At 39.9% G+C, this 11,268-nt stretch overlaps 1 protein-coding gene across 1 annotated transcript in view; it reads left to right on the top strand.

The window, feature by feature from the left end:
* Nucleotides 1–11,268, top strand: part of CDC14A (cell division cycle 14A) — a 159,361-nt gene that overhangs the window by 122,525 nt on the left and 25,568 nt on the right. The window contains exon 11 of the mRNA XM_004689736.2: nucleotides 3,493–3,652. Coding sequence (XP_004689793.1) covers nucleotides 3,493–3,652 — 160 coding nt within the window. The remainder of the gene's footprint in view (nucleotides 1–3,492; nucleotides 3,653–11,268) is intronic.

Below are 11,268 nucleotides of genomic sequence, written 5' to 3'. Positions count from 1 at the left end.
TTCCTTCCTTCCTTCCTTCCTTCCTTCCTTCCTTCCTTCCTTCCTTCCTTCCTTCCTTCCTTCCTTCCTTCCTTCCTTCCTTCCTGTCTTTCTGTCTTTTTTTGAAAGACTAATTTATCTTATGCATACAAGAACTGGGGTGTGGGACAGAGGTGTTGGGGGTGGGGTGAGAGGATTCACCAGGGTTAGAGTGGGGATCAGAACAGATAAATCTACTGAAATACACTACGGAGACTGAGGGAACAGAAGCTAAGACAGGTGGGATCTGGTCAGCTCCCTGGCTGAGGATCAAACTCATGTCGCAATGGCTGGTGTTAGCTTGATAGCACTGAGACTTTAACCCCTGTGTTACCAGGGAGGACCCAACACACTAAGTTTCTTAGATAATTTAAACTAGTTTTTTAATTTTAGAACAATGCTAGAAGTGGTTAACCAGCCCTATATGTGGATAACATATTGTATATCTAGAACCTCTGTATTGGACTCTCAGAAATCACATGTATAGGTATTTCTTTCTCCTTTTTGTTTTGTTTGGAAAATCTGGAAAAATGAGCAAAAAGTAAAAGAAAAAAATAATGTCTGAAAGTAGGATATAGGGTATTGTATTTAATAAAGCCTTCCAACTATCCAATCCCACCCCATGCTATTAATATTTTGGAATTGATTCTACTACTTCTAAAGGTACTTTATAAAAATAATGTGGTGAAGTACTACCTGCTGTCTTTTATGATAGCTGTTTTGAAGTCTCTTTTTTATACATGCTGTTATTTCTGCTTTGATTCTCTCCTAGATGACTTTTTTTTTTCTTTCAGTGAAGAAAACAAGTGAAACATTTGTTTTAAAATACTTTTTAAAAAGTCTAACATTGTAGATATAGAAAGGAAAATTTTCCCTGTACCAGTCTAAGGGATAACTAAATGTTTTGGTCTATATTCTAGATAACTGAACTTTTAACATTATTACTTTCTTTCTGGTTTTACAAAAATGGGATCATACTTTCCCCAATATATCACCTTATTTTGCACTCAGAAATGCTGTATTTCATGTACTTTCCTCCCTGTATATCCACCCCAAACTTTTCAGTGACTTTAGGAAGTTTCACAGGATGGATTGACTGTTATTTAAGAAGCTGCTTGTTCATTAGGATGGCACCAATAGTTTTCTAGTACAAAAAATGCTGCAACAAGCTTTTTGATATTCTTTATTCCCCTGTGCTTTTCAGTAGGATGATACCTAGATGTGGGAATTTTCTGGGTTGAGATTTGTTGTAATTTATAGGTTAACCTTCAAGATTTTCAATCATATTTATCATAAATAATATCATTCTGATTTGAGAATAACCTTTGTTTAATGGAAAGAGGAATCCCTTTCCTCAGATTCCAATGTTGTTTCCCCTCATGTTTTAATCTGAATTTTATGTAATTTATGAAACATTTGAGATAAAGTATTACTTGTTCTTTCAGTTATTTTGAAAAGGATCTCTATGGTGTTTTGTCAGCATTCTTGATAATGCTACCTACCATTTCATTGGGTGCTGATATTCCTTATTATGAGTGCATGCTTTCAGTTTAACTATTTTGTATGACTGTGGTTGAGAATAGAACTAAAAAATAGATCACCCGGTGACATAAGTATTAATAAAATTCTTTCTAGCTTGGATGATATGTCTATTGGTGGAAACTTATCTAAAACACAATAGACCAAATAGAATAGAGTAGAACAAAAACTTCTATTACAACTTATAATTGAAGAAATATACAAGGGGACTCTATCCATAAAAAGAGAAACACCAGGTGGTCATTGTGCTTACACATTTTCATTGCCTTCTTTATGATCTGGAAAAATGTGTAGTTGTACTTTACTGAATTAAAGGAAGCTTATAGATGAATTTCATATTTTCTTTTCCTCCTACGGGTAACCTAATTGAATGATAAGCATTGGTTTTAGATGAAAAGAGTTTCTGGGGTGTGTTCAGGACCTTTCCTGGTATTGCACACAGCTAGGTGTTTTGTACTTTTTTTAGGTAATTTATCAAACTCAAGTTCTTTCATTGACATCTCTGTGTCCAGTTTAACTACAGCTATTTTGTTTTTTAAAAAGATTTATTTATTTATGCGGGCCCTCCCTCGTGGCGCAGTGGGTTGAAGCGCAGCACTGGGAAGCTAAAGCCACTTCAGCACAAGTTCGATCCCCGCCCAGGAGGTGACCCACATGGCATGGCAGACCTCTCCTGGCCTGCCCACTGCTCCCCTCAGCAGTGTACTTCCTCGATCTGCCTGTTCTGCTCCCCCCTCTGTCTCTGGTGAATCCTCTCACCTGCCCCCAACACCTCTGGCCTGTACTCCAGTTCTGTGTGCATAAATTAAAAAAAAAAAAGATTTATTTATTTATGCATACAGAACTGGGGTGTTGGCCAGAAGTGTAGGGGATGAGAGGATTCACCAGAGACAGAGCTGGAAGCAAAATAGGCAGATGTACTGAAATACACTCCTGAGGGGAGCAGTGGGTGAGACAGGAGAGGTCTGCAGCGCCATGTGGGTCAGCTCCCTGGCTGAGGCTCAAATTCATGATGAGGTGGCTGTGGAGCTGCGCTTTAACCTGTTGCACCACCAGGGAGGGCCAACTACAGCTGTTTTAAAAGATCAAATTGCTCTGTAGATCAGCATGCTGATTTTAAGTTCATATTTAAAAGACAGATGAACTCAGTCTTTATTGCTATGGAATTTGCTATGGAATTGGAGAAACTCACTCATTAGCTCATTTATGGTTTTATTTTATTATACATATATACATACATACACATATGTATATATATATTTGCATCATTGTTCATTTTTGTATAATGTCTGCTTTCTTCTGTCAGGTGTACAGTTCCCGCCACTAGTGCACACATGCACCATCGCCACAGTCCCTTGTGCTCTTCCCTCCCGTCTTGATCCCTCTGCTTTACCCTTCTTGCAGACTATCTCTGATCTGTGGTCACCTCATGTATGCCTTTGCAGGTATATCTTTGAAGATAGGCATTTGCATTAAAGTACTACTTTACTATAATTTATTTATTTTTAAAGATTTATTTATTTGTGCATACAGAACTAGGGTACAGGCTAGAGGCTCAGGGATGGTGAGAGGCTTCACCAGAGACAGAGTGGGGAGCAGAACAGGCAGATCGACGAAGCACACTGCTGAGAGGAGCAGCGGGTGGGTCAGGAGAGGTCTGCCATGCCATGTGGTCACCTCCATGGCAGGCGGGAATTGAACTCTTGCGGAAGCGGCTTTAGATTCTCAGTGTTGTGCTTTAACCCGCTGTGCCACCAGGGAGGGCCTATTTTGGTTTTTAAAGAGTAACCTTTCCCCCTTATCCTAAGGTTTCATAATCTTTCCAGCCTGATTTGTAAATCTTTACCTGCTCATCTTTTTATCTATTTCATATCACAGTTTTGAAGATTTGATACTAATTTGAGATTATTTTGGTTCTTTTTCTTCTTTTGACAGAAAACAGGCATCCTTGTGGGTCCAAGGAGACATTTTTCGATCCAAATTGAAAAATAGGCCATCTAGTGAAGGAAGTATCAATAAAATTCTCTCCAGCTTAGATGATATGTCCATCAGTGGAAACTTATCTAAAACACAAAATGTGGAGAGATTTGGAGAGGTAAGTTTTCCTTAAGAAGGTTTTTGTATTTGTTAAGACTAACCTGTGTTTGTTTCTCTGTTGAGCGTATATAACAGTATCTCTCCTTTGAGATGCTGATTATACCAAAGTTTTAGATACAGAATCATCTACCAGTAAAGGAAGAGTTGCAGCAAAGAAAGCAATTATTGTTAAAAAGGAAAAAGCAGTAATTTAAGGAGTACAGTTATAACGGAGGATACTCTGATTTGGAGCTATTTACAAGAAGAAAATAGAAACACAAATGTTATCTTTGAAAATGGAAATAAGTATTAAGAAGAAACAATTTAATGTGACAACTGAAGAAATCGTACATATCCCAGGCTTTACTTTAAAAGCCTCAAATTCCTGTTGATTTCTAAAGTGAAGTCCAGAGTTGAAAACATAACTAGGGGCAACTTTTGAAAACTGAGACTTTAATGCAAGCAAACCACTTTAAACAGTTTATGTACACTGTCTGACTTAATCTTTGTAACTACATGGTGATGAGTTAGATAATATCATTTCTTTCATAGTAAGGAGATTGAAAAGCAGAGAGGTTGTAACTTCAGTGTTGGAAATATTCAGTCTTATATACCAGATTCCAAATCTGCTCTTTCTATAAAACTCTACTACCTCCGAATATAAAAATGTAGGTGACATTACCAAGAGTTAGGCTCATCGGTGTTTTGGCACCAGGATCTGTTCCCTTCTAGTTTTCCTCTTGTGTGGATCAGAAACTAAAGTCGCATAAAACCTGTGATTCATATTAGGCTACAGATTGTTTATACCTGGAGAACTAGGAGTCTAACTCCTAATTTAGTTAATAGGCCTCACGTGAGATTTAGCACCTGGATTACATTTATATTTTTATGTGGCCAAAAAAAGCAATAAATCTGTTGAAAGTATTTAATAGCTTAGAAGTATTTAAATAGTAAGTATAGATTTATATTCTGCTGGGCAGTGACCCAGTCCATCAGCACATGGGCTTTGCACAGAAAACTGGCTCAAGATTAATACCCTTTTAGAAGCCAAAAGGGAAGGAAGGCACCATAACTCTTAGGTTAATGACTGACACCCAAGCCTGTTTCTTTCATCAAGAAAGATAACCTGAGTTCTTGAAGATGAGGAGAGTGAGGTGGGCTTTTCCCAAGGACAGAGGATTGGTTATGCTAAAGGAACTGATTTTCAGCCTGATGGTATGTTCTCCAGAACAGCCACAGATGAAGTGGCTAAGTTTACTTGTTTGAGTCATCTGTCCTGACAAAATGTAAATCTTAGCCAAGGTCATGTTGATGTTAAGCGTCTTTGTTGACTTTTTTCTTGTCTCTGTGTTGTAGTTAGGCCTATTCAAAGCAAACAAAACGGATATGAACTGACATATTAATGTGAGAATACAGCTAAGAAAGAAAACTTTTCTTGCTCTGGTCAGCATTTCCTTCCAGAAAGAGTTCAAATAAATAGGGCCTTGAGTTGTGACCTCTGAAAAGACACATAGATGAGTATATACTCATCTATCGGAGAGACATATTTATCTTGCAGTAAGTAACACAATGCTTTCCTCCTCTATATAAAAATGTGTATTAAATTAACACCTGGTAGTTAGAACATTTCTGTTTCATACTTTGTTTAGCTTCTCATTTGTTGAACTTAAGAATAACATTGATTTATTACTGGGAGAGTAAAGAGTACAATATGAAAATCAGTCAGTTTTAAACATGAGCATATATTCAGATGTTGGCTTTGTTCCCTCTTTCCTAGCTTATACATCCTTCCCAAGCAATTACTTTATTTATTTATTATTATTATTAGTTTAACGTTTTATTTGTTTATGGTTAGAAGAACTGGGGTTTAGACCAAAGGTGACAGCTGAGGGAGAGGGTTCACTAGAGATGGAGTGGGGAGCAAGAACAGGCGGGTTTACTGAAGCACACTGCTGAGGGGAGCAGTGGGCAAGACAGAAGAGGGCTGCTGTGCCATGAGGGTCAGCTCCCTGGCCGGGGATGGAACTCAGGCTATAGGGGAGATAGTGCTGAGACTTAACTCCTAGGCCACAAGGCCCTAAAATACTTATTTTAGTTTAGTCACTCACCAGTGCTATTGTTTTTACATTCAAGGAGCCAGAAATAAAAGATTGAGAAATGCCAGAGAATGATGGTATGATTAATCTTTAAGCCGTGACATATATGGGCTCTGGATTACTTCATAGTTAAGTGATACTTTATATAACTCCTCCTTTTCTTCCCAGTGTATCTGGTGCTGGCTTCAGAATATTCCATGACTCAAGGGAGTCATTTTATTCAAAGTAACTGTATCAGAGCTTGTGATAGCTTTATCATTCTTGTGAATTCCAAGTGGGGACATAAAGTGGAGAATGCTGTTATATTTCAGTGTGTTTCAAGTTCCATACCAGTGTTCAGAATAGGATCCTATTGAAATTATGGATTTATTTAGCTTGTACATAGAGATTTTATTTTTTTAAAAAGGAAAAAAAGCTGTAATTTAAGGAGTACAGTTATAAAGGAGGATACTCTGATTTGGAGAACAGTTACAAAAAGAAAATAGAAAAGCAAGCATTTTACTTGAAAATGGAAATAAGTATTAAGAAGAAATACTTTCATGTGACAGCTGAAGAAATGGTCCATATCCCAGGCTTTGCTTTAAAAGAGTAACCTCTTTATTTTTTGTTGTTCTCTTTCCAATTCTTTAAGGTGCGACATTAGGTTATTTCTTTCAGCTATTTCTTGTTTCTTTATGTGAGCTTGAATTGCTATATATTTTCCTCTTATAACTGCTTTTAATGTGTCCCATATGTTTTGGAGACTTGTGTCGTCATTGTCATTCTTCTCCAAGTATTTTCTAATTTCATCCTTGATCTCCTCATTGATCCAATGGTCTTCCAGTAGTGTGGGTTTTAGTCTCCACGTGGTAGGTGGGTTTCTTGCCTTCTCCATACCTTTTTATTTTTTTTTTAAGATTTATTTATTTGTGCATACAGAACTGGGGTATAGGCCAGAGGCTCAGGGGCGGTGAGAGGATTCACTAGAGACAGAGTGGGGAGCAGAACAGGCAGATGGATGAAGTACACTGCTGAGGGGAGCAGTGGGCGGGTCAGGAGAGGTCTGCCGCGCCATGTGTTCACCTCCGGGGCAGGCAGGGATGGAACTCATGCGGAAACGGCTTTAGCTTCTCAGTGCTGTGCTTTAACCTGCTGCGCCACCAGGGAGGGCCATACCTCTTTATTTTTTAAGGCAAATTGAAAGCAGACACTATTTTGATTCCTAGGCCTATAAGAATTTCCCTGTGATTGGTTATTAGGAAACTCTATCATTGAGAGGTTTGGAAAATTTTAACATATAGTTTTTTTTTTAAGCACTCTATTTAATCATATTTTTATTGAAATTACACTTATTTACAAAACTCTTTAATACCAGGAATACAGCTTCACACCTCCATAGGTGACTGTATTTCACTCACTCTCTGACAAAGTTCTAGTGCCGTCATGCCATCAAAGGGACTCCCTCTGTTCATTGCTCACCCCCTGCACCTCTGGTGATCACTGTATGTTTCAGAACTTACAAGTTATTTTTTGTATGTTTTGCCAGTTTGTTTTTTATATTCCACACAGGAATGAAACCATCTGGTATTTGGCTTTCACATTCTGACTTATTTAGCTTAGCATAAGCACCTCAAGTTCTAGTCATGTTATCACAAAAGGCAAGATTTCATGTTAAATTTTAACAGCTGAGTAGTGTGTGTGAGTGCCACAACTTTTTTACTTGTTACCTATCACTAGTCAATTAGGTTGTGAAGATAGGGTTTTTTGGTGCTTAGGAGGTAGGTGTAAGGAAAATGAAAGTATTAACCAGAATGATTCAGACCACAGTCATGGATGAGGCTGTGAGCTGTTTTTTTCCAAAGATTTATTAATTTATGCATACAAGAACTGGGGTACATGCCAGAGGTGTGTGTTTGCCGGTGAGAGGATTCACCAGAAACAGAGTGGGGAGCAAGAACAGGAGGGTTTACTGAAACACACTGCTAAGGGTGGCAGTGGGCCAGACAGGGGAGGTCTGCTGTGCCATGTGGGTCAGCTCCCTGGCTGGCGATTGAACTTATGCTGCAGTGGCTGCAGACAGCTTCACAGTGCTGAGACTTAACCCCTCTGCTACCAGGGCATCCACAAACCTGTGGTTTTGATGAGTTCTCTCATCCCACTTAGAATTATGAGAAAGAAATCTTTTAAGAGTGGCCTTTACTTTTATAGAAAATTGAACCTGGTCTTCGGTGCTGGGACTGGCACAATGAAATACAAGCGGCCTGGCCTGTGGGCCTGGGTTCGGCTCCTTGCTCGTTCTCTGCAGTCCCCACAGCCCTTGTCTCTCCTCTCATGCTAAGGTGACACCGTATTTGGAGTGCAGCTTCTGCTTGCCCTTCTGGTGGGCCCATTCTCAGCCCCAGGGCCTTCTAGTACCACTTGCATGAGGGAAGAAGGCTTGGAGTTTCATAGAAAGGGACCGGAACACACACTATCCAAGTATAAAATACTACCAACAATTTTGACTTTCAGGGATGCCTTATGGGTTATACAAAAATGGCCTTCAGAAGATGGAATTTCAAGCCCTTTAAAATGCAGATATTTGAGGAGTTAAAAGAGCTCAGAGTTCAAAGCAACCTAGATAGCACCTACTATGTGTCAGCAGGCATTGTTGTTCTAAGCACTCAGTCCTTTGAATCCTACAACAGGTGTATGAAATAGGCACGATTGAAGGCTCATATTACAGATGACTTGACTGTGGCAGAGAAAGCTGAGCCATAGCTCGAGAGCACAAAGGATATGGTGGCACCATCGTTGGAACCCCGGGCATCCTGGCTGTGGAGTCTGCACTCAATGAGTTCCTCCATGTGGCTCTAGTACATCACCTACAGTGATTCTGAGCATAGGTGTAGTCAGAATGTCCTTATCTATTTCTTCTAGAAACGTCACTGTTTCTACCTTTTCCTCCCCGAGGGCCATCGTCCAAAGTTAGCACACCCACCAGTAGATGCTCTCCAGATTCATTAGACACCGGTGCTGCTCATGTTCTGCTGAATTTGTATCACTTGACATTCAGGTAGATCAGGATGGTGTATTAACTACATTGCCGAAATACTGTGATTCTTCAGTCCTTTGCTATTCTCCATGAAATGCTCATCAGCAAGGTACACCTTGGAAAAATAAGCTATGTGTGAAGTCAAACTTAGATTCTGAGGTTTGACTTCTGAGCATTTTTCTTCCCACTCGGGGGACCACTAAGCATTCTGTGGGGGGTGCACAGAAGCTGTTAGGTGTGGACAGTGTGCTAGAATCTGTGGGTAGTGGGAGGCCGGGGTGATCCAGGTCTGTACCAGGGGCAGTGAAGAGGGAGAGGAGATGATTTGGGGGTCTCTGATAATCCGCCTTTTTTATTGATCAGAAGCAGCCTATTATGGGGATGCTATCTTTGCCTTTCCCTAATGTTTATAGCTCACTGGTTCAACATCTAAGAGCTAAAAAGAGTTTGAGAGATGACCCAGTCTCCTTTCATAGTCAAATCATTTAAAGATCTTCTAAGAGTTCCATTTTCATCCTTTTCTTTCAATCCTTGACTTCTATTTTTACTCGTTTCTATTTCTAACTCTCCTTTTATGTCATTTTTCTATTACAGCTCTTCCATCTTTAGTCCCTACTGTGCTATATTTTATCTAATAGATCTTATCTTAATGGCCTGTGCCACAGCCTGACCAGTAACTTACTCTGTCATTGTCTTATTAATGTGCTGGTCAGTAATTACTTTGTAGCTGTAATCTGTGAGTACAATTTAATTGATTTTGGTTTGGTTTTCTCTTTGAGTGTTTATTGAAAATAACCAGTGGAATAAAATAAATCTTTATACTTTACACCGCTATTTAGCTGGACTATCAATCTATAGTCTGTCTTTAAAAATGACACTTCTTTATGTATTGTAGTTGGCGCTCATTTTCCTGCCTTTATGTAGGGCAAACTGGAATCCAAAAGAAAGAACTGAAGCTCAAATTCTCCAGAGGGTAACGGACATCTTAGAGCCAAACTGGCCCTTGGGGAGCAAAGAGATGAGGTCTCTCTTGGACTACTGCTTCACGGTTGTTTCCCAGTAGCCATGTGGCTCAATTTCATGGAATCTGCTGTTCCTGGAGCAGCTGAGGGCCAGAGGTGGTGCTCTGGACTCCCTGGGGAGAGGGACTGAGGCTGGAGAGCACAAGGCAGGCTCCAGTAGGTTCTTCCCTTTGGTCATTTGTGATTGCTCATTAGATACCAAGAGTGAGGCCTAGTAGTACCTGAGGAGAAGTCTTCATACCTCCCTAGTTCGTCTAGACTTTTTAGATTCCTGTTAATACAGAAGAGGCCACGCAGACATCTTTGTGTGTGTAATACTAAGAATTCTAGAAGGCCCGAGTTACTCTTCCACATTGTCTTTTGTTTTCTTAAGTTTTACGTTAATTCAGGTATGTCTTAGATAACATTACACAGTTTGTTTGTGTAAACATGAGGTTCTTATAAGTAGGATAGGACAGAGTGGCTTATAGTTTCAGTCTGAAAATGGCCCTATGTCTTCGAGTTTTTATTATTATATTCATTTGTATTGTTCAAGATTTAACTCATAGTAGAACTTTTGCTTTTGCAAAAAAGCTTCAAACATTTCCGGTGTGTGACTTGTGAACTCTCTTCATATTCTGCAGCTGGGTCCCTCGTTTTCCTGGATCTCAAGTGTTCTTTACTTTCTTGACGTACATCCTGGAATAGTTTACTGAGAAAGCTTGTGTGGGAGGTAAATTTTGATACCTTTGACTGATAGATCGAACTCTGAAATTCCAGGCTGAGGGTCCTATTTCCTTAGAGTGCTGAAAACATTTCAGAACTGGGAGCACAGAAGCGCTCCCATTTGGAAGGACCAACAAGCTTTCCCACAGAGGTACACATTTAGATGCCGAAATGAACTGATTTGGGGGTAGCTCCCTCAAGAAGCTTTTTCTGCCTCTCTCATGGAGGCTCACATGCTTCTTGGCATTTTTCTCATGTTCTGGAGATCTTAGCTGCATGCTGGGCCTTCCCCTTAGAAATAAAGTAACTGGAAGCAGCCCAGCCTGGTAAGGCCTGGGTAAGCCAAGCTTCTTAACAGCCTTGCCTCAGATTTGTCTGATTCTGTTCCTGCTAACTTCTTTGGATAATAAGGGATTCCTTACCTTGGGTTGCATGGACCACCGTAAGTCATATAGGCAATTCCTGGAGGCCATATGAACAGGCCACTGTCTATATAGCTCTAAGCGAATCGTCTGACTTTCAGGCTCTGGGATCTCGCCACTGGTGTTCTTTGTGAGGATTTCCTTCCTGTGTTCTGGGCCTGTTTCACTTTGTCCTCATTCTTAAAAGACTCGCTAAGGCATTCCATTCCATTTTTTTTTTTTTCCTTTTTTTTGAGATTGATTTATTTATGCATACAGAACTGTGATACAGGTCAGAGGTGCAGGGGCTGTGAGAGGATTCACCAGAGGCAGAACAGGGAGCAGAAGAAGCAGATTAGTGAAATATGCTGCTGAGGGGAGCAGCAGGCGGGTCAGGA

This window comes from Condylura cristata, unplaced genomic scaffold, assembly GCF_000260355.1.
Source record: "Condylura cristata isolate star-nosed mole 26May11 unplaced genomic scaffold, ConCri1.0 scaffold00026, whole genome shotgun sequence".
Classification (NCBI taxonomy): Eukaryota; Metazoa; Chordata; class Mammalia; order Eulipotyphla; family Talpidae; genus Condylura; species Condylura cristata.
Note: the sequence above shows the minus strand (reverse complement) of the source record. Positions and strands in the feature narration are given on the sequence as shown.